The 24,692-nt window shown below is 36.8% G+C and overlaps 2 protein-coding genes across 8 annotated transcripts; one reads left to right on the plus strand and one right to left on the minus strand.

Moving 5' to 3' along the window:
• Nucleotides 1–1,145: 1,145 nt before the first annotated feature.
• Nucleotides 1,146–7,214, minus strand: LOC107897707 (phospholipid:diacylglycerol acyltransferase 1). 3 transcript variants are annotated; one of them, XM_041115292.1, is made up of 7 exons: nucleotides 6,000–7,214; nucleotides 4,564–4,786; nucleotides 4,090–4,373; nucleotides 3,143–3,470; nucleotides 2,547–2,806; nucleotides 1,836–2,340; nucleotides 1,146–1,592 (listed from the first exon to the last, which is right to left on the minus strand). In XM_041115292.1, exons 1-6 carry the CDS (start codon nucleotides 6,434–6,436, stop codon nucleotides 1,857–1,859), a joined length of 2,016 nt encoding a protein of 671 aa, XP_040971226.1. In that variant the 5' UTR covers nucleotides 6,437–7,214; the 3' UTR covers nucleotides 1,146–1,592; nucleotides 1,836–1,856. The 3 variants fall into 3 exon arrangements, with proteins under 3 accessions (XP_040971226.1, XP_016678736.2, XP_040971227.1); XM_016823247.2 differs by having other exon boundaries at nucleotides 2,547–2,809; nucleotides 6,000–7,026; XM_041115293.1 differs by adding an exon at nucleotides 5,042–5,142 and having other exon boundaries at nucleotides 1,146–2,340; nucleotides 2,547–2,809; nucleotides 6,000–6,138.
• Nucleotides 7,215–7,458: 244 nt separating this feature from the next.
• Nucleotides 7,459–12,416, plus strand: LOC107897705 (protein Brevis radix-like 4). 5 transcript variants are annotated; one of them, XM_016823242.2, is made up of 6 exons: nucleotides 7,459–7,911; nucleotides 8,006–8,167; nucleotides 8,248–8,621; nucleotides 10,336–10,471; nucleotides 10,610–11,007; nucleotides 12,011–12,416. In XM_016823242.2, exons 2-6 carry the CDS (start codon nucleotides 8,042–8,044, stop codon nucleotides 12,087–12,089), a joined length of 1,113 nt encoding a protein of 370 aa, XP_016678731.2. In that variant the 5' UTR covers nucleotides 7,459–7,911; nucleotides 8,006–8,041; the 3' UTR covers nucleotides 12,090–12,416. The 5 variants fall into 5 exon arrangements, with proteins under 5 accessions (XP_016678731.2, XP_040971229.1, XP_016678732.2 ...); XM_041115295.1 differs by having other exon boundaries at nucleotides 8,009–8,167; XM_016823243.2 differs by having other exon boundaries at nucleotides 8,018–8,167.
• The last annotated feature ends 12,276 nt before the right edge of the window (nucleotides 12,417–24,692 follow it).

The raw sequence follows: 24,692 nt of genomic DNA on the forward strand, positions 1-24,692 counted from the left end.
AGCTAAATTTGTTTACCCAATTAAATAACCTAACCCAAACTATAAAATTTTAAAAATTATATTTAATAAATAAAATATTTATTATATTTATGATAGTGTTTTTTAATATATATTTTTATTTTAGTATTTTTAGTGCATTTTGTGTATTATATTTTTTAAATAAAAAGTAATATAAAAAATCAAATATGAGTGGGCCAAATCGGGTCCAAGTTCAGTTTTCTTAAATTGGATCGAGCTTGAAAAAAACAAACTTAGTTTCACGTAGGACCAAGCTTAAACTTAAAAAATTAATTTAAATATCTTACATGGTCCAACCCGAATCTGACTCCACCTATAAGCACTTTTAAACCCATATTTAAATAGTCAACGAAGATGATACTTTAATTAGCTTAGTGCGCAAGTTGGGTATAGTGATAATGTTTAGTATTTAATCTCACATTTAAACCCACTTGTTTCTTGATAAGGACTAAAGCAAAATTAGGGGTTCTTTTTTTTGTTTTTGTTTTAATCTTCACTTCATAATATTTGATAAGTTTATGATGTGTTTAATAAATTACAGAAATTTTCATTTTAAATGAAGATTTTTACTTTTTCTTTTTCCCGAATGAGAAGGAAATCAACATCCACTACATAAACATAAACAGCTCACTAAAATGGTGTTCCATTACGATCATCTTCAAGAGTATCCCTTAATTTAATATAAAATTTTCATAAAAAAGTAGAATAAAATATATAAATGGACTTAAATAACTTAAATGTTAAAAACATCAAGTTAAATTAGTTTTATTAAAAAAATTATATTCAAAATAAATTATTCTTTTTATAAAAAATCAGAAAGATCTTATTATATCTAAAAAATTAAAATAATTTTACATTTTTTATATATTATTATATGATTAGTATTTTAACTATCAAACCGATATATTCATATTTCATTCAAATAAATCATGTATATTAAATTTGATGTAAACTTCAACTGTTCAATAAAAAATAATATATATAATATTTTAAATCAATATGATAGAAATTCGGTTTGAAAATTTATAAACATGAAAAATATAATTATATCGATAAATTTAACGGTTGAATCATTAAAATATTAATAAAGCTACTTAGAACAAAATTGATAAACTGAAAATGGTTAGTTCACACATGAAGCCAGCCAACCACTTTTTCCTAATATAAAGGTCGAGTTGTCCTTTTCCCTGTATTGTCTAGTTGTACAAGATTAGATTCAAAGGATTATTTAATCTATTAAAGATTACAAAAAAGTAATACAAACAAAGGGTTGATTAGGCATAGTGAGAGAGATTTACAAAAGGGGGAAAGCATACAATAAATCATGAAGTATATAACAAACAGATTAATGGAACATATCTGAAGATTTAATGCAGCTAACTACTTTGCAACTGCTCCAAGCCTGTCATAATGCCAATGCTATAATCATACACTACACAATTTGGTGCTTTGCATAAGCAAATGAAGACTTCGTTTCAAGTAAAAACAGAACAATGTGAAAGCAAGATGACCGGCTGGGGCTTGCTGCTGCCAACAGTGGGTATCCCCTCGGGTGAGCACCGTCTCTATTGTCACTATAAGAATGATTGAAACAACTTTTAAGAGAAAGCTAACAGGATACTAACACAGATATTCAAGCAAAGAAACAAAATTCATGTCAATGGCCATATCCAGTCTTCTCAGGTTCTATTTTTCATCGTCTTAATTCACTTCACCTATTAACCCAAGCTTGATTGTGAAGCGTAGTCTCTAAATTTCGAGTTAGATATGATATTTCGACCTGCCTATGCATTTAGTTTTGACCTTCAGGTGCTCACCTTCCTGAGTGCTGGTTGAATCTAGAGCTGTAAGTTGATCCTTTCAGCCCATTTAAAGATATCGGAATATACATGATCTCCACCCAGTTCTTTGCCGGTAGCCCCTGCTGCTACTCGTATAATATCCTCAATCAATGCAAAATTCCCCATTATATCAACATGAGCCCCACTTTGGGTGCCTCGACCTTCAAGAAGATTAGCTGGAGGGGCATGACTGTACTCCCTTATGTAAGTAGGAATGCCTGAAGGATTGAATCGGGTTTTACCCCTCCAACCCTTTGCAGCCATAAGACCAGCGCTTAAAACAGGAACTGTTTCATCTCCATCAGCAGAGAAAACACCACCTTTTAGACATGAATCTTCACTACCACCCTCAACCGAGGTGTCTATCTGAAACGGAATAGAGCAATCAGTGGCAGTAGTTACTTTGTAAACATAAGCTCTTTCAGTGGGGATTCCAACTCCGTACATTGAGTATATCTCCATGTCTGGAGCATCTGGTAACCTGAAAAGATCATATGGCACTTGTCAAGAAAACATACAGAAAGAGAGGGGCCATAGTAGGGGTGCCTAGCACTGTTTAAAGTTTCAACAGTTTTTAATGAGAAAACTTGAAAGGATAACAATCTGGATCAAGAATGGACACTTCACTAACGAAGACACCTCACAAATCAAAACAAATTAGAACTGAGAAACGAAGAAAAGCCTCACTTCGTTTCTAGAGGATTTGACCAATATTTGTAGTGTTGATATTTCGGGTCATCCAAATTATCAGCTATCCCATATGAAAAATGAGCGCCTCCTCGTGCCATCAACTTGGGGGAAACAAAATGAAGCAGGTCCAAAATTGATCCAGCTGTGTAAACCTTGTAATCAGCAGCTGCTTTAATACGATGATCACCTATGTCATGATACTCGATCCATATATCACAGTTGGTTAAGTTGGCTAGCATATCGGCCTTCATAGAATCCTGCTGATCAACAATAATATATAAACCCCATGCTAAAAACTAGCAAACCAACTAGCATGCAAAACCAGAAAGCACAATGTATAATAGTCATCCTCTCGTAATTGCATTTTAATGAAAAAGATCTTCCAGTTGGGCATGCTTGCATTTGACATAGAAAGAGGGTGTTGAACTAGAAAGTTCAACAGAAAAATTTCCGTCTGGTTACAAACATTCCACAAATTTTAGTCAAATGATTTTGAAGTCCTGGATTAGTGTCAAGTGGTGAAAATGATCATCGTTAGAGAGAGATGATCCATATACTTATGCAAACTAACTTAATGATAGCTTGGACAGTACCAGCAAATCCACCCTTTCAATCTTGGAGGAATGTGCCTCAGCCACATCTTTCCCAAATGAAATAATTCTCCCATAGTTAACATTTTTCATGTTAGCCAAATTGATGTTTGGAATTTGGTCCGTGTTATTGATGCTGTTGTTTCTCAACGTTTTTGCACCACAGTTAAAGCTTGATCCTTCAGGTGACCAATCAAGCCCACCCCAGATGGTTTCCCCACCTTTTGGTATCATTGACATGGTGGAATCCCATGTCCGGGTCATCCGCATTAAATGCTGAAAAGTTTGCAGGCCAAATACATCTTTGTCCAGAAAACCTGGGGCGAAAGTCCTGTTTAACAATTTGCATTCCATCAAGCTCCCAAAACAAAGTAAACATGCGCATTCATCATATTTGAAAAACTACCTTAGCTTTGAGAAGAAACTAATTCCAAGGATTACAGGATATAGAACCAAAACTGACTACAGTAAAAGCTAGCATGAAATGACTGTTCTTCAGAATATGACAATAGGAGGCCACAACGATTTCAGGTGTAGAATATAATGAATAATGATGCATATTTTAGTGATTCCTAAAGATTCATCTAACCTTTTACTTTGTTAGCTCAAGAAATAATAACATCAATACTATCAGAATAGAAGCCATTAGAAAAGCCAGATTCATTCCTGATTTAAGAACTGAAACACCATTATCTCAGTAAATCTCACACCATAAAAGCAAAGCATTAGAAAAGGTAGCTCTCTATCAGGAACAATTTTGCATGCACATGATCTGGGGTGACATGCGAAACTAAAAACTTTAACGGGAAATTCCGGGAAACAATTGTATCATCAATAGCATCATAAATTTAGGCCAATTTATTGGCTTGAAATGTCGAACTATGACAATTCAAAGCAAACCAAGACAAGAAACAAGCCTTTGTTCATGAAATTTTAATTCAAGGAAGTACCTGGCAATGGCTATATCCCTGGCTTCAACAGAAAATAGTCCTGAGACTGATTTTGGAACACCTAAAAAGGGTCCACCAATATTCATCACTGCCTTTATGTGCTTAGCGCACCATTCTGATCCACCCCCACCACCCATGGGAGGTGGTGCTTCAACCCATTTCATGAAGTGCAGAAAGTACAGGACTCCCATTGAATGTGGGATGACTACTACCTTTTTTCCACCATTTGTTGCTACCATGAGTTCTATGTTACTTTTTATTCTGCTCAAAGTTTGGTCCCTGACCTGATTTATTCAAATAGGCTTGAAGTGATAAGATAATTTCAGGGAGCTATAACATAATGCTAATTTCAAATCATAAACACAAAAGAAATATTAAAAGATAAACATCTTAACTATATACACACATATTACAGAAAAACTATTTGGCAGAATAACTTTGAAAAGAATATGACAGTTTAAAGCAAGTGCATACCTCAGTATTTTGGAAAGATAACCTCCAATCATAAGCAGCCATATACATTGTTTTTTCCTCATACCCAATTTGAGCCAAATTAGCTATCAATACAGCCCAAACAAAATATCCTGCTGCAAAATAATCAGCTGCCACAAGTCCAGATACAGGCCTGACCCTTATACCTGGAGGGTCTAGTCCAGTTTCATTATCGAGTGACATGTGCTGAGCCCAACATAGTGGTCTGCAATGCAATTGGGAGAACAGCAGGGGAATAAACTTTAGTAAACTCCATGGCCAAAATAACTTCGGCAAATAGTTAAAAGATTAGGGCAGAAAGAAATAGCAGGTCTAAGTTAGAGAATTTCGTATCTTCTAATGACATTTTCATTATAACAAAAAAACAATCTAAAAGTTAAAAGTCTGCATAGCAACCCTATTCAACGGATTAAGAAATGATTAGAAAACTTCAAGAAGCAAAACCTATAATCTTTCTTGCCTGTAAAGAGAAGGCAGTATTACTTCAAGCATCAAATTGCTACAAAGTATACACATCGTGTTGGAAAGACAGGTTGGTCTTCAAGTCTTGAAGTAACCCAACTATTATAAAGTGTAATGACATTGAAAAACAAGGAAACCTCTTAGTTGGCAGAGCATAAAGGACCCATTGAGTGTTTTAGTAGTGTATTTTACTTGGCAAGAGTTTAAGATTCTTCATAGCAACAAATATGTTGTATGATAGTTATTCATCGAGTAGTTATTCATCGAGATACTATAGCATGAACACACATCAAATTCAAAGATTCTTTTTAGCAGATAGTTTTAACTTCAGTCTACTCTACATCAGTCCATGTGACTAACATTGTAACAACTAAGATTGACAAAGAAAGAAAAGGAAAAAATAGGAAAAGTGAATGCAGAGAGATAACAGTTTTAGCAATTGAGGCCAAAATATGTCAGTTTCCACTAAACAACCTAAATCCTAGCTTTTGGGGTTCTAGAAAAATAAAAAAATATTGAAACTCGCACTCTTGCAACAACCTAAATCCATGTTCTCACTTCTTTTCCAAAGCTCAATTAGTAGATAAATGTACAACATATGATCCCATCCGAGCACCACTACAAATTCTAATCCACAAAACAAGAGCTGCATTTCTAATGTCCCATAATCAAATCAAAAACAGAAGAAGAAAACATTTGCAACAATGAAAAGGTTTTAGTTTTAGCAAAGCAAAGCCAAACATCAATTTCATGTAGAAATCAGTAAGCTTTATGGAAGCTTCTCTAATAACTTCCAATCTAAGCAAACATCAGAGAAGAACTTTAACATTCACAACCTTGCAAACATGCCAAAATTCCTCAAAAATGTAAAACCCAGAATGGAAAAACGTACACTAAATAGCTAAACCTCAAAAGTCCCAAAAAAGGGGGAAAAAGTAAAAGGCAAAAGCTAATACCTTTTATACAGTTCCCCAAAGGAGCCACCCCAAAGGCGTTTCCTAAACAACCCTTCAGCACACTGGTGGCCTTCCCAAAGCTCGAGCCCACCGGTGACGATCCCAGGGACGAACACAACTGGGTGATTCACCGTCAAGCCCTCTTTCCGCAACTTGACCCCGGGTGGGTCCGTCAACGGCCCTGTTATCGCCTCCGTTACATATTGCGGAATCGAAGCAGGCATTGTATTGTAAAGTAATAACAAGAACCACCACACCGAACATACAAAACCAATGAACCAACAACAACTGTCCCAACATGACCATTTCTTGGAATTATAGCTTTCTTTCCTGGGGCTCTCGTATAGGTTATTCTTCTCATCTTCCTTTACGATGTTGCACCGTAAGTTCTGGGACTTCGAGGAATCCGTCCCCTTCCTCCGCCGCAAAAACGACATCGTTATTTAATGCCAAAATATAATACAGGTTTGTTTCATTAACGGAGACTAATGAGAATCTGATACTAAGACTCTCATTAATTGTGAAAGAAAAAAAGGGGCGGGGGGCTTTTTTCTTCTCACTTGAGCCGGTGACAATAAAAGATAATGACAGCCACCACCGGAGTTAGAGGTGGAAGTATGAGATTGGGTCTTATTTAAGCTTCAAACAGACTCCTTTATTTTGATATTCCAGATTCCTCTGGCGAGGGTCCCACTGTGGGTCGGGGATGGCTAAGGAGGCTAGCGTCTCCTTTTTGGACTTTTTTTAAAGCCTGAGCCTGCGGTATAATCTGTTGGGAGCCGCCGGATTGACGATAGAAACTACGGTGGTCAAAGCATCAGACGGCGGTGGTGATGGAAATTAGAAATGGGTGGATTTCAACGGTGATTGGAGGTTGGAGAGGTGTTTTGAGTCTAATATTTCGGAGTAATTAATAATGTTTGTTATGTGCCAAAAACTAAAGATGCTTTCTGACATATACGCTTGGGAATGGAAGCCACGTGAGTGGGAGCGGATATGTGTAGATAGACCCGAATCGCTCAACGATGTACACGTTCCTGCAATTAAATCAATGATTTTTCAGCTCCAATTTGCCTCAATTTATATTGACCAATTGCCCTAAAAACACAAACCCGCAACACTAGGTTGTTGAGAATGATTAAACTAGTTCTAAAACAGACAACCCTCTGTCAAAAGTTTTACATCAATATTAGTAATAAAAGGAAATTTGTTTTGGAAATGGGTTGGAAGATCTGATACACCACACCACTTCAGGTAGATGGTAAATGATCAACATGCACAAATGCCAAATCTCTCACTATCATTATTAATGGCACTCACGAGTTGATAACATAGCCCAAGTTAAACGAGTTCTTCGGCCTTCCAATGATGAAACTAAGCCCATCGAGTCTCTCCAGTGGGCTTTTTGAAAACTGAGAAAAAAACAAAAGCAGAAGCTCAGCAATCAGCATCACGCACCAATCATTTCATCATCGGATCACACAGTGTATTAAAAAGGTAAAGGAAACATCATCTGAGCCCAGCAACGGCCTACACCAACCACACTCTTCTACTACCAATATACAGCAACAACTGCAGTGCAATGAGTGCATTTATCCCATTAGACCCATAGCTCCTTCGATGAGATTGAGGAGATTATAATTTGGTTTTATCTCTTCCATCTTTTTTCTTTTCTTTTATTAAAACCCTTTTTGTTGTTTAATTTTGTTTTTATTTTGGGTTGGCGCAGAGAATCTTTGATCCTTTTTAATTAAACGTGGCATCATTAAAGAGCTACCTGAGTCTCGAATATCGGGCTCCAGGTCCCTGAAACTTCAGAGGAAAAAAGAAAGAAAAAAAACCCTTAGTTCTCTCTTACCCACCACTGATCCTCAGATTTCTGGGTTTGCATTAAATTTTGCTTCTCTGTACGGTAAACTCGAAAACTTGTTTATTGTATAATCTAGTTCTCAAATTCTGACAAATCATAAATGTAGTTTTCAATGTATTGCTTTTTATTTAAACAGAAGATTTCTCAGCTTTCAGAGAATTTCGAAACAACAATGCTGACGTGCATAGCTCGTTCCAAGCAACCTGGTGATGACTCGGTGAGTCAACAAGAGGAAATGGACTCTTCCACTACTCCTAACACTAAGCACAACCAAGCCATCAAATCCCTCACTTCGCAGGTAATTAGCTTTCAGATTTACGACGTCAAGGTTTTCCGGTTCTTCGTTCTTTGTTTGGCTTTAATGACTGTGTGGTTTAGTTGAAGGACATGGCGCTAAAGGCGTCGGGGGCGTACAGGCACTGTAACCCCTGCACGGCGCAGAGTCGGTTGAGGAACATGGGCGAGTCTGACGCGGACTCGGACAGGTTCAGATGGTCTTATCGTCGGACGGGGAGTTCGAGCTCAGCGACGCCGAGGACGTGGGGGAAGGAGATGGAAGCAAGGTTGAAAGGGATGTCGAGTTCGAGCGGAGAAGGGACGCCGAAATCGTTGAGCGGACGCCGAGTGGACACGGTCGTGTTCGTCGAAGAAAGTGAGCCTAAAGAGTGGGTGGCTCAGGTGGAGCCTGGCGTGCTTATTACCTTTGTTTCACTTCCTCGCGGCGGCAACGATCTCAAGAGGATACGATTCAGGTGCGCCGCGCACTTATTTTTTCTGGATTTTCGCTTTCCATCATATTAAGAAATTTTTATTCCACTTTCGAAATTCGCTGGGAAATGGACTAGTCACGTCACTGCTCCAATGCCTGCCTAGTTTATTGTTAACATCAATAAACGAACAAAATGTTAAATAATACAAAGTTATAATGGTTTTGGTTTAAATTCCTATCTATTATTTTAGACAATAATATTTGTTGTTGGGTTGGGACTTGCTCTGTCATATTTAGTTAAACTCTTTAACATGCATTCTTTTTTTTTTTTTTTAAAGCTGTGTTTGGATTGTCAATTTATGTGTTGCTGAATTGAGTGTACCAGCTAAGTTATTAAAACTTTCAAATTTTTTTATATTTTTTATTTCCTATGTAATTAAATTTCTTGATTTAAAAAAAAAATAAGTATAATCTCATTTTCTTATAATTATTTTACGTTTCAAACACAGATAAGTATTAAAATTGTAAAATTTGTACTTATAAATGGTGATGGATTTGTCATGGCTGCATCCAAACACTGCCTTAGCAACCTCGGCAGGAAAAGCAAGGATATTTAGGTGAGGGACCTACGGTGAAACAGTAGGCTTCACGCCTAATGAAAAGCAATCCCATAAAAGTCCAAAAGGAGAACTCATTGTGCCTCATCAATGGTGGGTGGGACACGATTGATTGTGTTGGCAAGCTTTTTCACTCACCCTTGTCGTCTTGTCGAACAAGCCTCTTCAAAGCCCCCACCCCAAAAAAAAATTCCAGTTCACGCCATATTCTCCGTCCCATTGTCTTCTACTCTTCTTCTTCTAATGACCCATTTCTTGTCATTCTGTCTGCAATTAAACTAAGGGGGATTGATTGCCCACATCATTTGCCACTACAAAACTACGTGCAAGACAAAAATTTTGGACCCCTTTTTTGAGCTTACGTTTTTTGCCTACAAAACAGAGATCCGACTTCAACCTTCACCTTTCCATGTTTTCAATGGATGGTGACAGGAGGGATTAGTCGTTTTACCAAGGGAACATTGCTGTTGCCTCTCATTTATGACCTTGGCCTCGTTTGACTTGTGTTCCTTTTTCCCTTTCTAGATATTTTATTTCAATTGGTCTCTTAATTGACTGTTTTTTCCATCACCACTTTCATTTTCATGTCATTGTATCTGATTTAATGCTTTGATAAAGTTCCCTCCTTGGTTTTTGACTCCCTACGCCTTTTTTTCTTTTTGGAAATATTACGCATCCCACTACATCAAACACACGGATGCCACTTCGGAATATTTAATATTGTACTTACCTAAGGGTGGTTGAAAGCTTCTTTTATATATATATATAAACTAATAGTCAAAAGATGTTTATAAACCAACATAGTGGCCCAATATATAATTAAAATTTCCCATTCACATTAAAGAGTGTAGGTGCAACTATAATGGTCATGGTTGGTTTCAAGTTATTGACTTGTGAATAAGGGTAATGACATGGTATAGTGTTATCTATGTGTTTTTCTTTTATTTCCTTATTTTAACCAAAATTTGTGCTGGATTTCCCTGGTGTATGTTACTATGTTTCCTAAACCAGTCATTTAATGTTTTTTAGTTGCTCCATTAAAGCACATGCATATCATGGACCTCTCTAATTTCTGATTTCTGGTATGCTAATCTCATGAACATTAGGAGTTCTGAACCATAGTTTATTTTCTTTGACTAGTCGGGAAATGTTTAACAAATGGCAAGCTCAAAGATGGTGGGCAGAGAATTATGATAGGGTCATGGAACTTTACAATGTCCAGAGGTTTAACCGCCAGGCATTCCCACTACCAACACCCCCTAGATCTGAAGATGAGGCAAGTTCTTAGGCTGTTGCCTGCTTAACATAGTGTGAATGGACTGCTCCCATGCAATGCCCTGCACTATCGCTGTGTTGAACTGAACTTGGATTATTGCATGAATGTTAATAACATCATTCTTTTGGTGTCTTACAGAGCTTTAAAATGGAATCAGCAGAAGAAAGTCCTGTAACACCACCATTGACTAAAGAACGCTTACCTCGTAATTTTCATCGTCCAACTGGGATGGGCATCGGCTACTCGTCGTCAGATTCATTTGATCAGCATGCAATGCAGGCTCGCCATTATTGTGACTCTGGTCTTATCTCAACCCCAAAACTTTCCAGTATTAGTGGTGCCAAGACAGAGATATCATCCATGGATGCCTCTATGAGGAGTAGCTCATCAAGAGAGGCTGATCGCTCTGGAGAGCTATCCATCAGCAATGCCAGTGATCTTGAGACTGAGTGGGTTGAACAAGATGAACCGGGGGTTTACATTGCTATCAGAGCCTTGCCAGGGGGCAAAAGGGAACTTAGGCGAGTAAGATTCAGGTATGGTTCTATAATATTCTTTAACTTGAGCTATAGTTAGTTTTAATAGAAACAAACTAAAATTGAACAGGACCATCATAACTGAGAGAGAATGAACATGTATGAATTGATCAGCCCTACATATTAAGCTATTCTTGGCCGTGGCACTTGACATTTTATAAACTTTCAACATCTCAAAGTGGTAAATATAGTAGGCTGTACTTTAATCCAAAGCTACAACCATCTAAACTGATTTTAGCTTAGTTCATGTGGCTAATCTTTGCTTTCCTTAAAAATCTGTGAGTCTAATAGCAATTGCACTACTTCCATTGCTAGTTGACATGCGATTACGTTTTATTTGATGACCTTTTCTAACATGTTACAGACTATAATAAGTTAGAATGTGATATAACTTGCACTTCCTTTTTCAGTGGCTAGAATATACTTTCTAAATTCATTTACCCTGCTTTGAGATTGTTATATATTTATATAAAATAATCTAGCAGTAAATCAGCCATCAATTGACGCCAATTCTAGCATCTATTTCGTTTACTGTCATCATTGTCTAAGTCCTTTTGTTCGATTAAATATGATCCAGGCACGAGCTGCATTATATTTTCTCTTTTTTATCCCCAAAGAAAAGGCAATTGGCTAAAAGTTAAACATTTAAGCATTGAAGACTCATTGAAAATGCTCCAAAAAGCCATTTTTTCCGTGGATTTGATTTCATCATTAGGTTGATGGGTCCAACACAAGTCGATGCTGTAATTGAGGTCCATCTTAGAAACAATCATGATTTGAATTACCAACCATAAAAAACCGAATTATTAGCTGTAAATATATATATATATTTGACAGCATCATTACTGATTCACTTATTCTGCTTTCACCAACTAGTTTTACTCCCATGCCGAGGCAAAACCGACATGAAGTTTTACTGAAGAAATGTCATTGTCTTTCAATTTCCCATCACTTGATCTTAAACATTGACTGGATTACTCACATTATGCCTTATATCATGCAGCCGAGAAAGATTTGGTGAGATGCATGCTAGACTGTGGTGGGAAGAAAACCGAGCCAGGATACATGAACAATACCTGTAATCCAGCAAAAAAAGGGAGGCTAGCGGCTTGCTGGCACTTTTCTAAATCGTGGGGGGTGTGTATTTTTTTCTCATTTCTTCTGCCATACTTGTAGAATCCCTTTTGCAGAGATCCAAGCAGGTGTTTCTGCCTACTGTCACCTGTTGCTAAGTTTTTTTTTTCAGCTTCATAGTAGCTTAGAAATATGATGGTGGGATTTTATATTACTAGTTTCTTTAAAATCGAAAGTGTTTGGAGGATAAAGAGCATAAAATGTGTATTTGGGTGATGGTAAAAATGGAAAACCAATATCAATGAAAGAATGTGTTTCATCCTTCTTCTTTGATACAACTGCTTTGTCATATCTCCCTCACTGAAACAGCTGAGCACTCTTTGCTTTTTTAAGAGAAGGGGATATATTAAACTTAACAGTTGACCCAACACAACAGATCAGGAGCCGAACTCAGCCCGCATTAACTTTTTTGGACTAAATGCCTACAAAGACCTATTGAGGTGGACTCTATCTTGTTCCCTGATTTGGGCCTAATTCTTTTTCCCAAAAATTCCCAATCTTATTTGAGGTTGTTTTGAGATCCAGCTCCGAAGCATTCGGTTAGCATAGAATCCAAATCTTTATTTTTTTAAAAAAAATATAACTAAATACATAAAAAGGACTATTAGTATGGTTTGTGAGATACATGTACTCAAATGGTATATGGTATTAGGAAATGAATCCTCTCCTAGGGGGAGGGGGCAAACTATTACCTTGGGCTGAAAAATTATTATTTTAATCCAGTTTTACCTTTAAAAAATTGTTAGAATTTTGATTTAGTTCTTTTAAAAATCTTATATATATATAAGTCAATACCATAATAAAATTGTATCTTTAACTCTTATAAAAATATATAACTTAATCTTAACCCTCCTTTGAAAAATTTCTAAGTTTACTCTTATCTCTCCGTATTTACGTAATTCATGTAAATGTTTTGGTACGTAAAGTTCTAAAATGTACCAACTTTTATGTATTTATGACAAATAATAATAATAATAGTTTTTGAAAAAGCTAGAATCACTAAGAGCATTTTTGTTTTAATCTTTCTCTATTTTTTTTTCTTTTATTTACATCGACATGATAAGACTGTAATGATGTAGTGAAATCATGCAAGTTTCTTTTCATCATATCAAGGTAAGAATTTTGATTTCTCATAGATGACATATATTGTTGTTTATATATCAAAGTTTATATATTTCAATTTTCTATAAAGTGATATATTTTCAAGAATTTTTATATTCATCATATCTACATTAAATATATTTAAAAATGTCTAATCTCATAAAGTTCATCTTAATGTTATGAATTTTGATGATATTGTTAAGGAAACCTAACATCAGATTATGCAAAAACAATAATTTGCCTTTATCATCATCTACACAAAGAATTGAAATTGAGTACCATAACCTTAAGGACCCAATAAGCCTATTAAAATAATGAAAATGAAAAAAAAAAAAAACAAAAAGCAGGTTTTCTTCTAAAAGCTAAATACAAATTTATACATTTAGTGAATACAAAATTTCAAAATTATTTTCGTTTATACACCCATTCTCGTAGACCTTACAGATTATAAAAGTGAATAAAGGTAAATTATGTTATAGCCTTTCCATTGAGAGTTGAAACATCAAAAGGCGGTTCTTCTCTTGCCATTTATGCTTGTAGTTTCAGGGCTTCAACAACCATTTCTTCAATCTTCTGAATTTCCTCTGCCGTCAATGGGTTTTCTTTCATATTCCAAATCCTAGTTGTGACTCTCTTTTTCCTGCCAGTATTCATTGCATTCGCCATGCTTTATACAACAACAAAGGTGTGAGCTGCACTTGAGATAGCGTATTCCTCGTTTCTCCCTTGGATAATTGCAATTCCTTCAAAAGCTATTTGCTTTGCAGTTTTACCTATGATTCCATCAAAGATCAAATCTGGGAGCTGAGTTTCTCAATGTGCGGCTACCACCATATGCTGAGATGCTGGGTTTCAGTACACGTGGCAAAAATCCAAAGATCCCCTCCCTAAATTTATATTCATCTCTAAGATTTTTCTAGGTTCTTTATCTTTAACCACCCTGTTTATTTTTAGCCTTAGTAATATATGTTGTGCCTTCTTGGTTGGCATTACAATTTATGGTTTTTGTTTAAGTGAAAGAGGAGATGAAGATGAAAGAAAGAACGTAAAAAAAATTACTTTTTCTTTAATTTAATTTAATTTAATTTAATATTAAATGTAAATTTTTTAATTAAAATGCCACCTGCCATAGCATATTGGGTTAAGAGAATTTAAAAAATGAGAGTGTAGTTCAAGACAAATTTTGTAATAGTTTAAGTAATACTTTTGACAAAAAAATTAAACAACTAAATAAAAAAATTGTTATAGTTTAAAAACCAATTTTTAAAAATAAAAATATATGGTTTGATGGAGTTATTTGAGTTATGTACCGTTGGGCAGTCTTTGCGATCGATCATGATATGCATGCCTATTAGGAGGAACACAATCTTTAATTGTGACCTTCTTCTCCCCCAGCACCGTTGTAGTGGATGGTGCGTCGAACATATCCAAATATGGTGAACCACTATATGTTATGTGATCACAACTTGGCACTTGATCAAATGATGTTGGACTAGAGGGGACACCAAGCATATGTATTGGGGAGAATGTAAAGATCGAATTTTCATTGATGTTGAAAAAATCAATGTCAAAATAGAAATTTTCTAAGTTAAGTTAACTCGAGAATTTTATTTAAGAAGTTCATGTGTCGTATATAAAGCATAAGGTCAACTTGTTAATTGATTAAATTAGATAAGTTATATTTGTATTACAGGGACTAACTCGTGGAGGAATCAAAATGGAAGAATTTGATCAAGAATTTAACAAGTCTTCAAGTGGTATTTATACTAGGGACTCAAGAACAATTTAACCATGTAACACCCCTTACCCGTACCCGAGACCGGGACAAGTACGAGGTGTTACTGGACATATATACGAGCATAAACAGAAAATACGGGTTATAAAATTTCGTTTCAACTTAAAACAAACCCACTAACATTGTAGTGTCCCAATTTTGGGCCTACGAGGCCCTAAACAAACATTGAGAAAGGTTCGGGACTAAACTAAAGATCTGAGGAAAACTTATAGGTTAATACCCCGCATGCGCATGTTGAGATCATAGACACGCCCGTGTGCATTGGGACACATGCCCGTGTGTCTACCCGTGTGGACCTTATTAGGCTACTTTTCAAGCCTTTGGTCACCCTCAATTGCCCACTCTCATCTATAGCTTCTACTGATGTCTAACATGTCCTAATCGCACTTAAGTTCTATCATAATTGTCAATTGCATGTAAACCTCATATAATTGGTTTTGCACATGCTAGGTTACCCTTTTTGTATTAAGGATTATAGTCTCATTAATCAAAATATCGAATTTGGCTCGTCTTTTAACTATTTCCAACTGTGATCCTCCCAATTTCAAATGAATTGGTCACATTTATCGTATCCATTCATAATACACCATGTAATCATTTCAACAAGTAAAAATTGCATGATTAGTAAGATAGCAATCTACACCAATACAGACCATATATCAAGGCCATACACAAAATGAATAGACATAACATTCAAACTTTTACATTGCTAGCCAAATGACACATATGACAAAATGACCCAAAAATACCTATACATGCCATTAAACAAACTAAAGTATCTATGTACCAAAGCTGTACTAGTTGATAGTGTGTTGACTCTCCAACCGTCTTCTAACCTTTACGAGTCCTCGAGCTTTGAAAGACAGGAAAAAGTGAGGGGTAAGCATTTTCATGCTTAGTAAGCTCGGATAACTAGAAAGTAAACTTACCGATAATTAACATACAACCATAATAAGCAATAAAACCGACTAGAATGAAATGGTTTCCTTAGCACTTGCATTCAATCCACAAGTTAGTCACAATCATAATACATCATGTAATTTATCATTAGATGAGCTCATCATTCACAGTTTCATCTTTATATTCCATATTAATCCCGTTGAGTTTCTAGGAAATCTTGATGGACTATCCTTTTTCCGTCAATTCTTAGGAATGATCGTTTCAGACATGCACTCCCGTGAACCATACATTCTACGGCGAGATTACCCGTCCAGGCTAAATCCCTTATAGTGACAAACATCTTTAATGAGCTCGGATCTGAATTACCAGTCCAGGCTAAATTCAGACCCTAATCGGATTACCCGTCCGGGCTAAATCCTTTATACACATATATTCCTCAGGAGGCTCGATCACTCAAGGAACACCCGTCCGGGCAATATCCTTTCTATCATTAAGATCAAAGGATTACCCGTCCGGGCTAAATCCTTTCTGCAACACATGCAGGATCTCAAAATCACATGAAACATGGTTCATCCATCGAACTTCCTTTTCAACCTCAACCGGGACATTTGTCACATGTCATTACCAAAAATACATTTCATAGGTTTTTCATTCCTCCATCAAATATAATATTGATACATTCTTAAATTATACAATTAAGTATATTATGAGTTTACTTTTAGTTATTCGAACTTACCTGGTACTTATTTTGTATCGTGTTCTGATTATTCTGAAACCTTTCGTTTTCCTCGATCGACCTCCAAAATTTGTTCCTCGGGGTCAATAACAATAAAAATAGATCATTAACATCTCACATTATACTTTTCAAGTCTAAATTTCACCCTCGGTCCAAATGACCATTTTGCCCCTAGTCTTTAACATTGTTACGATTTAGTCCCTAGGCTCGTATAATGAAATACATACAATATCTACCTTATCCAAGCCTACCCAAATGTTTTTCCCTCTTATGGAAGCCCACATTTTCCATTATTTCTCATTTCTACGACATATTTTACACCTTTTGCAAAAAGGTCCTTTTAGGGGTTTTTTATGAAAACCACCTAGAAAAAGATGTTTAACACTCACTCAACTTTCATATTCCTCTATAAACCATCAAAATACAAGTAAATCATGCATGGGTAAATTTTTAAACATGAATCCTAGCATGAAATATGGGTAAAAATAGAGAGAATAAGCTACTGAGATTTCAAAAATACGAAGAACATTAAAAACGAGGCTTGGGAGCACTTACTATTGGGCTTGAAAATATTGAAAACCCTAGCTATGGTGTCCCTTCAATTTTCTGTAGGTATGGGGAAGAAAATGGCTGATTTTTTCTTTCTTTTTCCCATTTTATTTCATTAAAATGCCAAATGACCAAAATACCCTTAAGCCCTTTCTTTAAAATTTCATCCATACAAACCCATTTTTGTCCAAAAACTTAGAAATTGGGAAAATTGCTCCTTAAGACCTTCTAATTTATAATCTAAAGCAATTTCATACAAATTCTTCTAGAATCCAAGTTTTACAATTTATTCAATTTAGTCCCAAATTTCCAATTGGGCACTTATTCATAAAACTTCTTCATGAAACTTTAACACATACCTATACTCATATTTTAGACCTTGTAATAATCATAAAATAAATATTTTGATGTCAGATTTGTGGTCCAGAAACCAATGTTCCGACTAGGCCCTATTTCGGGATGTTACATTTCTCCCCCCTTAGGGACTTTCATCCTCGAAAGTCTTACTAGTAAACAAATTCAGATATTGGCTTCTCATGGTTTCTTCTAGCTCCCATGTAGCCTCTTCCATACCATGTCGATGCTATAAGACTTTTACCAAAGCCACGTCTTTATTTCTCAGCCGTTTAACATCACGAGCCAAAATCTTGACCGATTCCTCACCATAAGTCATGTTCGTCTAATTTCAATCTCAGTCGGTGAAATTACATGAGAGGGGTCTGATCGATATCACCTTAACATGGATACATGAAACACGTCTTGAATCTTTTCCAGTCAGGTGGCAATGCCAATCGATAAGCTAATGGTCCAACTCTTTCAATGATCTCGTATGGTCCAATAAACCGCGGACTCAGCTTGCCTTTCCGGCCAAATCTCAATACCTTTTTCCATGGGGATACTTTCAAGAATACTTTATCTCCGACTTGAAATTCAATTTCTTTTCTTTTTAAATCAACATATGACTCTTGCCTATGTGATGCCGCTTTTAAATAGTCACGAATCACTTTAACCTTTTCTTCAGTTTCCTTGATCAGGTCAATTCTATGAATCTGACTCTCTTTGAGTTCAGTCCAATACAATGGAGTTCGGCACTTCCTGCCATACAAGGCTTCATACGGTGCCATCTTCAAACTCATTTGAAAGCTATTATTATAGGCAAACTCTACCAATGGCAAGTACTTTTCCCAGCTACCTTGAAATTTGAGGATGCAACATTGCAACATATCCTCAAGGACTTGTATCATCCACTCAGACTGACCGTCAGTCTGTGGGTGAAAACCTGTACTAAAATTCAGTTTTGTATCCAAAGTTTCTTGTAACTTTTTTTTTAGAATCTCGAAGTGAATCTCGGGTCTCTATCTGAAATTATCGATAGTAGTACACTGTGTAATCTCACAATCTCAGATACATACAAGTCTGCCAACTTATCAAGTGAGAAATCTGTCATTACCAAAATAAAATAAGCCGATTTTGTCAATTTATCCAAACACAACCCATACAGTATCTTTCTTTTTCGGGGTCAATGGTAATCCTGTCACGAAATCCATAGTAACTATGTCCCATTTTCATTTGGGAACCATTACGGGTTGTAGCAATCCTGAAGGTACTTAATGTTTGGCTTTGACTTGTTGACATATCAGGTACTTCGATACAAATTCGGAGATGTCTCTTTTCATACCTTTCCACCAGTACATTTTCTTCAAATCATTGTACATCTTGGTACTTCCCGGATGGATAGATAAACGGCTATCATGTGCTTCTCGCAAAATTTTCCGAATAAGCTCATCATATTTGGGCACGCAAACCCTATCTCTGAACATTAAACATCTATCGGAACCAACCCAAAAATCTGACTCGATACCTGACTCACTCTGATCTCTTTTAGCTTGCAAGTCACTATCATTAGTCTGGGCATCACAAATTTCTTGAAGAAATGTTGGTCTGGCCTCAAGCTCAGCCAAAACTGAACCATCATCGAGCAATGCTAATCGAGCATCCATGGTTCTCAATGCAAACAAGGACTTTTTGCTTAATGCGTCAGCGACCACATTCGCCTTTCTTGGGTGATAATTGATGATCAACTCATAATCCTTAATCAATTCTAACCATCTCTGCTGACTCAAATTTAATTCTTTTTGAGTCATCAAATACTTCAAATTCTAATGGTCCGTAAATATACGACAAGTCTCACCGTATAAATAATGCCTCTATATTTTCAAGGCAAAAATAATAGAGGCAAGTTCTAAGTCGTGTGTCAGATAATTCTTCTCGTGTGGCTTTAACTGCCGCGAAGCATAGGCTATCACCTTGCCATATTGCATGAGTACACAACCCAGTCCATTCAAGGATGCATCACTGTAGACCACAAACTCTTTTCCCGGCTCAGGTAATACTAAGACTGGAGCTTCAGTCAACAATTTTTTCAACTTCTTGAAACTTTGCTGACACTTATTTGTCCATTCGAACTTAATATCTTTCTGTAGCAACCTTGTCATTGGAGTTTCTATCATGGAGAATCCTTTCACAAATCTTCGGTAGTATCCAGTTAAGCCCAAAAAGCTTCTAACCTTGGTTACATTTTTAGGCGATTTCCAATTGACAATAGCAGAGATCTTGCTTGGATAAACTTGGATGCCTTCACCAGAAACAATGTGACCCAAAAATCCTACCTCTCGGAGCCAAAATTCACTCTTGCTAAACTTAGCATATAATTGTTTCTCCCGTAATGTTTGCAACACTTTTCTCAGATGCTTCGCATGTTCCTTTTCATCCTTGGAATAAATCAAAATGTCGTCAATGAACACAACAATAAATTTATCCAAGTATGGCCGAAAGATTCTATTCATTAGATCCATGAATACGACTGGTAATAGTTGGACCTCAGGTCTATCTTAGAAAATACAGTGGCTCCCCTTAATTGGTAGAACAGATCATCGATCTTTGGCAAGGGATACTTATTCTTGATAGTTACCTTGTTCAATTGCCGATAGTCTATACATAGCCTCATTGAACCATCTTTATTCTTTACAAATAATACAGGAGCATCCCAAGGTGAAAAGCTCGGCCTTGCAAAACCTTTATCTGTCAGCTCTTGCAACTGTGCTTTCAACTCTCTTAGCTCAGTTGGTGCCATCCTATATGGAGCAATTGAAATAGGAGCTGTCCCTAGTATCAATTCAATGCCAAACTCTACTTCTCTTCCAAGGGGTAGTCCAGGTAATTCCTCTGGAAACATATCTAAATATTCACACACTACCGGCACAAACTCAATTTTCAATTTCGTTTCTTTAGTGTTTAGTACAAAAGAAAGATAGGCTTCGCACCCTTTTCTCATATATCTTTGAGTAACCATCGAGGTAATTACAACCAGTGACGTATCTAATTCTCTAGAATCAACTTTTAAGGTCTCATCATTTGGGCACTTCAATACGATATACTTACTACCACAATTTACAATCACATCATGCAGGGCTAACCAATCCATACCAAGTATTACGTCAAACTCATCAAAAGGTAACAACATAAGGTCAACCGAAAAACAATGACCCTGAATCGTCAAAGGACAATTCTTGCAGACTTTATCCACAAGAACTGACTTACCTAATGGATTCGACACTCTGATGATAAATTCTGTAGGTTCAATAGATATATTCTTACTGGACACCAATCTCATGCAAATGTATGAATGTGTTGACCCCGGATCAATTAAGGCAATAACACATGCATTAAAAAGAGAAAAAAGTACCCGTGATGACATCGGGAGCAGAGGCTTCCTCTCAAGCGCGCATTGTGTATGTTCTCGCTGGGGCTCGAGCCTCTGATTTTACATCGTCTTTAGCCGTGACTCGACTGCCAGTAGCACTTCTAGGGTACCTTGGAGGTCTACCTCGAGTAATAGGAGTACTTGACTTTGGAGTCACTTCCACTTCTTTTTCATTTTGTTCTGGGCAGTCTCTGAGAAAGTTATCAAGAGAACCACATTTGAAACATGCACCGCTCTTCATTCGGCACTCTCCAGAGTAAAATTTGTTACAACTTTTACACTTCAGCTTTTGGTTATCTACACTCCCCACACTAGTCACCATCGGGGAGGAAGACCTCTGATTTCGTCGTTTGGAGCCTCTCGCTTTACCCGTATATCCTACCAATAAAGTGGAGCGCTCATGCTGGCTCCTTGATTTCTTTGTAGGAAATGAGAGCGTCTTACCACTGGACCTCTTACTCGAAACTCGAGCTTCTCTCTTAGCTTGCTTTCTTTCGTTATTAAGCTCCTCGACTTTCTTGGCCCGATCAGCTAATGCAGGAAACTCTCGTATCTCAAGAATCCCGATCAACAACTTGATTTCCTCATTCAGACCTTCCTTGAAGCGTTGACACATTTCTGGCTCGGTTTAGACCCATTTAGTTGCATATTAACTTAGCCTTACGAACTCCTTTTCGTATTCTGCTACAATTTTATTTCCTTATTTGAGTTCCAAGAACTCTTTTCACTTTGAGTCTAAGGACATCTGACTGATGTATTTCTTTTTAAACTCTACTTGGAAAAATTCCCAAGTAATATTTTCCTTCGGCGCCACGGAAGATACAGTCTTCCACCAGTGGTATGCAGTATCCTTCAGGAGGGACACGACACACTTTAAGCACTCCTCAGATGTGCACGACAATTCATCTAATACTCATGTAGTATTCTCAAGCCAGAACTCGGCTCTTTCGGCATCATCATCAACCTTAGCTCTAAATTCTTCAGCCCCATACTTTTTAAGCTTGTCTACAGGGGTTTTGCCAACTCTCATAGGTACCATACCTCGTGGTACTTTCTCATTCGGTGGGTTTGGGGGCAGGGGAGGTCGTGGTATGTTGGGGCGATGCCTCAAGTAATCCCTAAAACACTCGTCCATCATTTCGAAGAAGGCGGCCTTGGCCTCTTCCCAGCCTTCAGACATAAACCTTCTACTACTACTAGAAACAGTTTGATGTACGAAAGCTGGAGCATGGCGCTCGACTCCCTCGAACTCATCTTGTGTTTGATTGGAAGACATTTACTATACTCAAACAATTTAAATGGTTAGGAGGTGTCACACTATCAATGTTCAAATAATGGAATGTGTAGTGAAATCTAATACTCTCTACGGTAGTCCTAGAACTGACTAAATCGTAGCTCTGATACAACTAAATCTTACCCGTACCCAAGACCGGAGACAAGTATGAGGCTTTACTGGACATATATACGAGCATAAATAGAAAATATGTGTTATAAAATTTTGTTTCAACTCAAAACAAACCCACTAACATTGTAGTGTCCCAATTTTGGGCCTACGAGGCCCTAAACAAACATTGAGAAAGGTTCAGGACCAAACTAAAGATCTGCGGAAAACTTATAGGTTAATACCTTGCATGCCCGTGTTGAGATCATAAACATGCCCGTGTGCATTGGGACAAGCCCTTGTGGTCACCTCGTGTCCAAAACTTGAGTATTCTGTTAGATTCACACGGCCAAGACACACGCCCGTGTGTCTAGCCCGTGTTCGACACTAACTTAAAATTTTAGGTGCAGGGGACACACGGTTTTACCAAACGCCCAAGGGCGATCCGTGTGTCACACACGCCCGTGTGGACCTTATTAGGCTACTTTTCAAGCCTTTGGTCACCCTCAATTGCCCACTTTCATCTATAGCTTCTACTGATATCTAACATGCCCTAATCGCACTCAAGTTCTATCATAATTGTCAATTGCATGTAAACCTCATATCATTGGTTTTACACATGCTAGGTTACCCTTTTTGTATTAAGGATTATAGTCTCATTAATCACAATATCGGATTTGGCTCGTCTTTTAACTCATTGCCAACTGTGATCTTCCCAATTTCAAATTAATTGGTCACATTTATCGTATCCTTTCATAATACACCATGTAATCATTTCAACAAGTAAAAATTGCATGATTAGTAGGATAACAACCTACACCAATATAGGCTATATATCAAGGCCATACAAAAAATGAATAGACATAACATTCAAGCCTTTACATTACTAGTCAAATGACACATATGAAAAAATGACCCAAAAATACCTATACATGCCATTAAACAAAATAAAGTATCTATGTACCAAAGCTGGACTAGTTGATAGTGTGTTGACTCTCCAATCGTCTTCCAACCTTTACGAGTTCTCGAGCTCTGAAAGATAGGGAAAAGAGAGGTGTAAGTATTTTCATGCTTAGTAAGCTCGGATAACTAGAAAGTAAACTTACCGATAATTAACATACAACCATAATAAGCAATAAAATTGACTAGAATGAAATGGTTTCCTTAGCACTTGCATTCAATCCACAAGTTAGGCACAATCATAATACTTCATGTAATTTATCATTAGATGAGCTCATCATTCACCGTTTCATCTTTATATTCCATATTAATCCTGTTGAGTCTCTAGGAAATCTCGATGGACTATTCTTTTTCCGTCAATTCTTAGGAATGATCGTTTCAGACATGCACTTTCGTGAACCATACATTTTACGACGAGATTACCGGTCCAGGCTAAATCCCCCGTATCGTAAACTCATAAGGTGATGTTAGGATTACCAGTCCAGGCTAAATCTCTTATAGTGACAAACATCCTTAATGAGCTCAGATCTGAATTACCAGTCCAGGCTAAATTCAGACCCTAATCGGATTACCCGTCTGAGCTAAATCCTTTATACACATATATTTCTTAGGAGGCTCGATCACTCAAGGAACACCCGTCCGGGCAATATCCTTTCTATTATTGAGATCAACGGATTACTCGTCCAGGCTAAATCCTTTTTGAAACAAATACAGGATCTCAAAATCACATGAAACATGATTCATCCATCGAACTTCCTTTTGAACCTCAACTGGGACATTTGTCACATGTCATTACCAAAAATACATTTCATAGGCTTTTGGTTCCACCATCAAATATAATATTCATACATTCATAACTTATACAATTAAGTATATTATGAGTTTACTTTTAGTTATTCGAACTTACCTGGTACTCGTTCTGTATCGTGTTCCGGTTATTCTGAAACCTTTTGTTTTCCTCGATCGACCTCCGAAATTTGTTCCTCGAGGTCTATAACAATAAAAATAGATCATTAACACCTCACATTATACTTTTCAAGTCTAAATTTCACCCCCGGTCCAAATGACCATTTTGGCCCTAGCCTTTAACATTGTTACGATTTAGTCTCTAGGCTCGTATAATGAAATACATGCAATTGCTACCTTACCCAAGCCTAGCAGAATGTTTTTCCCTCTTATGGCAGCCCACATTTTCCATTATTTCTCATTTCTACCACATATTTTACACCTTTTGCAAATTGGTCCTTTTAGGGTTTTTTCATGAAAAACACCTAGAAAAAGATGTTTAACACTCTCCCAACTTTCATATTCCTCCATAAACCATCAAAATACAACTCATGCATGGGTAAATTTTTAAACATGAATC

This window comes from Gossypium hirsutum, chromosome A06 (genome assembly GCF_007990345.1).
Source record: "Gossypium hirsutum isolate 1008001.06 chromosome A06, Gossypium_hirsutum_v2.1, whole genome shotgun sequence".
Classification (NCBI taxonomy): Eukaryota; Viridiplantae; Streptophyta; class Magnoliopsida; order Malvales; family Malvaceae; genus Gossypium; species Gossypium hirsutum.

Bases quoted from the DNA above. Each gene is read 5' to 3' on its own strand.
- LOC107897707 (XM_016823247.2), bottom strand. From the start codon at position 6,436: ATGTCGTTTTTGCGGCGGAGGAAGGGGACGGATTCCTCGAAGTCCCAG. The intron at 2,810-3,142 runs GTACTGTCCAAG...ATTGTTGATCAG, and splicing joins TTGAAAGGGTGGATTTGCTG to CAGGATTCTATGAAGGCCGA. The intron at 2,341-2,546 runs GTGAGGCTTTTC...TGATCTTTTCAG, and splicing joins TCAAATCCTCTAGAAACGAA to GTTACCAGATGCTCCAGACA.
- LOC107897705 (XM_016823242.2), top strand. From the start codon at position 8,042: ATGCTGACGTGCATAGCTCGTTCCAAGCAACCTGGTGATGACTCGGTG. The intron at 10,472-10,609 runs GCAAGTTCTTAG...GGTGTCTTACAG, and splicing joins CCCCTAGATCTGAAGATGAG to AGCTTTAAAATGGAATCAGC. The intron at 11,008-12,010 runs GTATGGTTCTAT...TATATCATGCAG, and splicing joins CTTAGGCGAGTAAGATTCAG to CCGAGAAAGATTTGGTGAGA.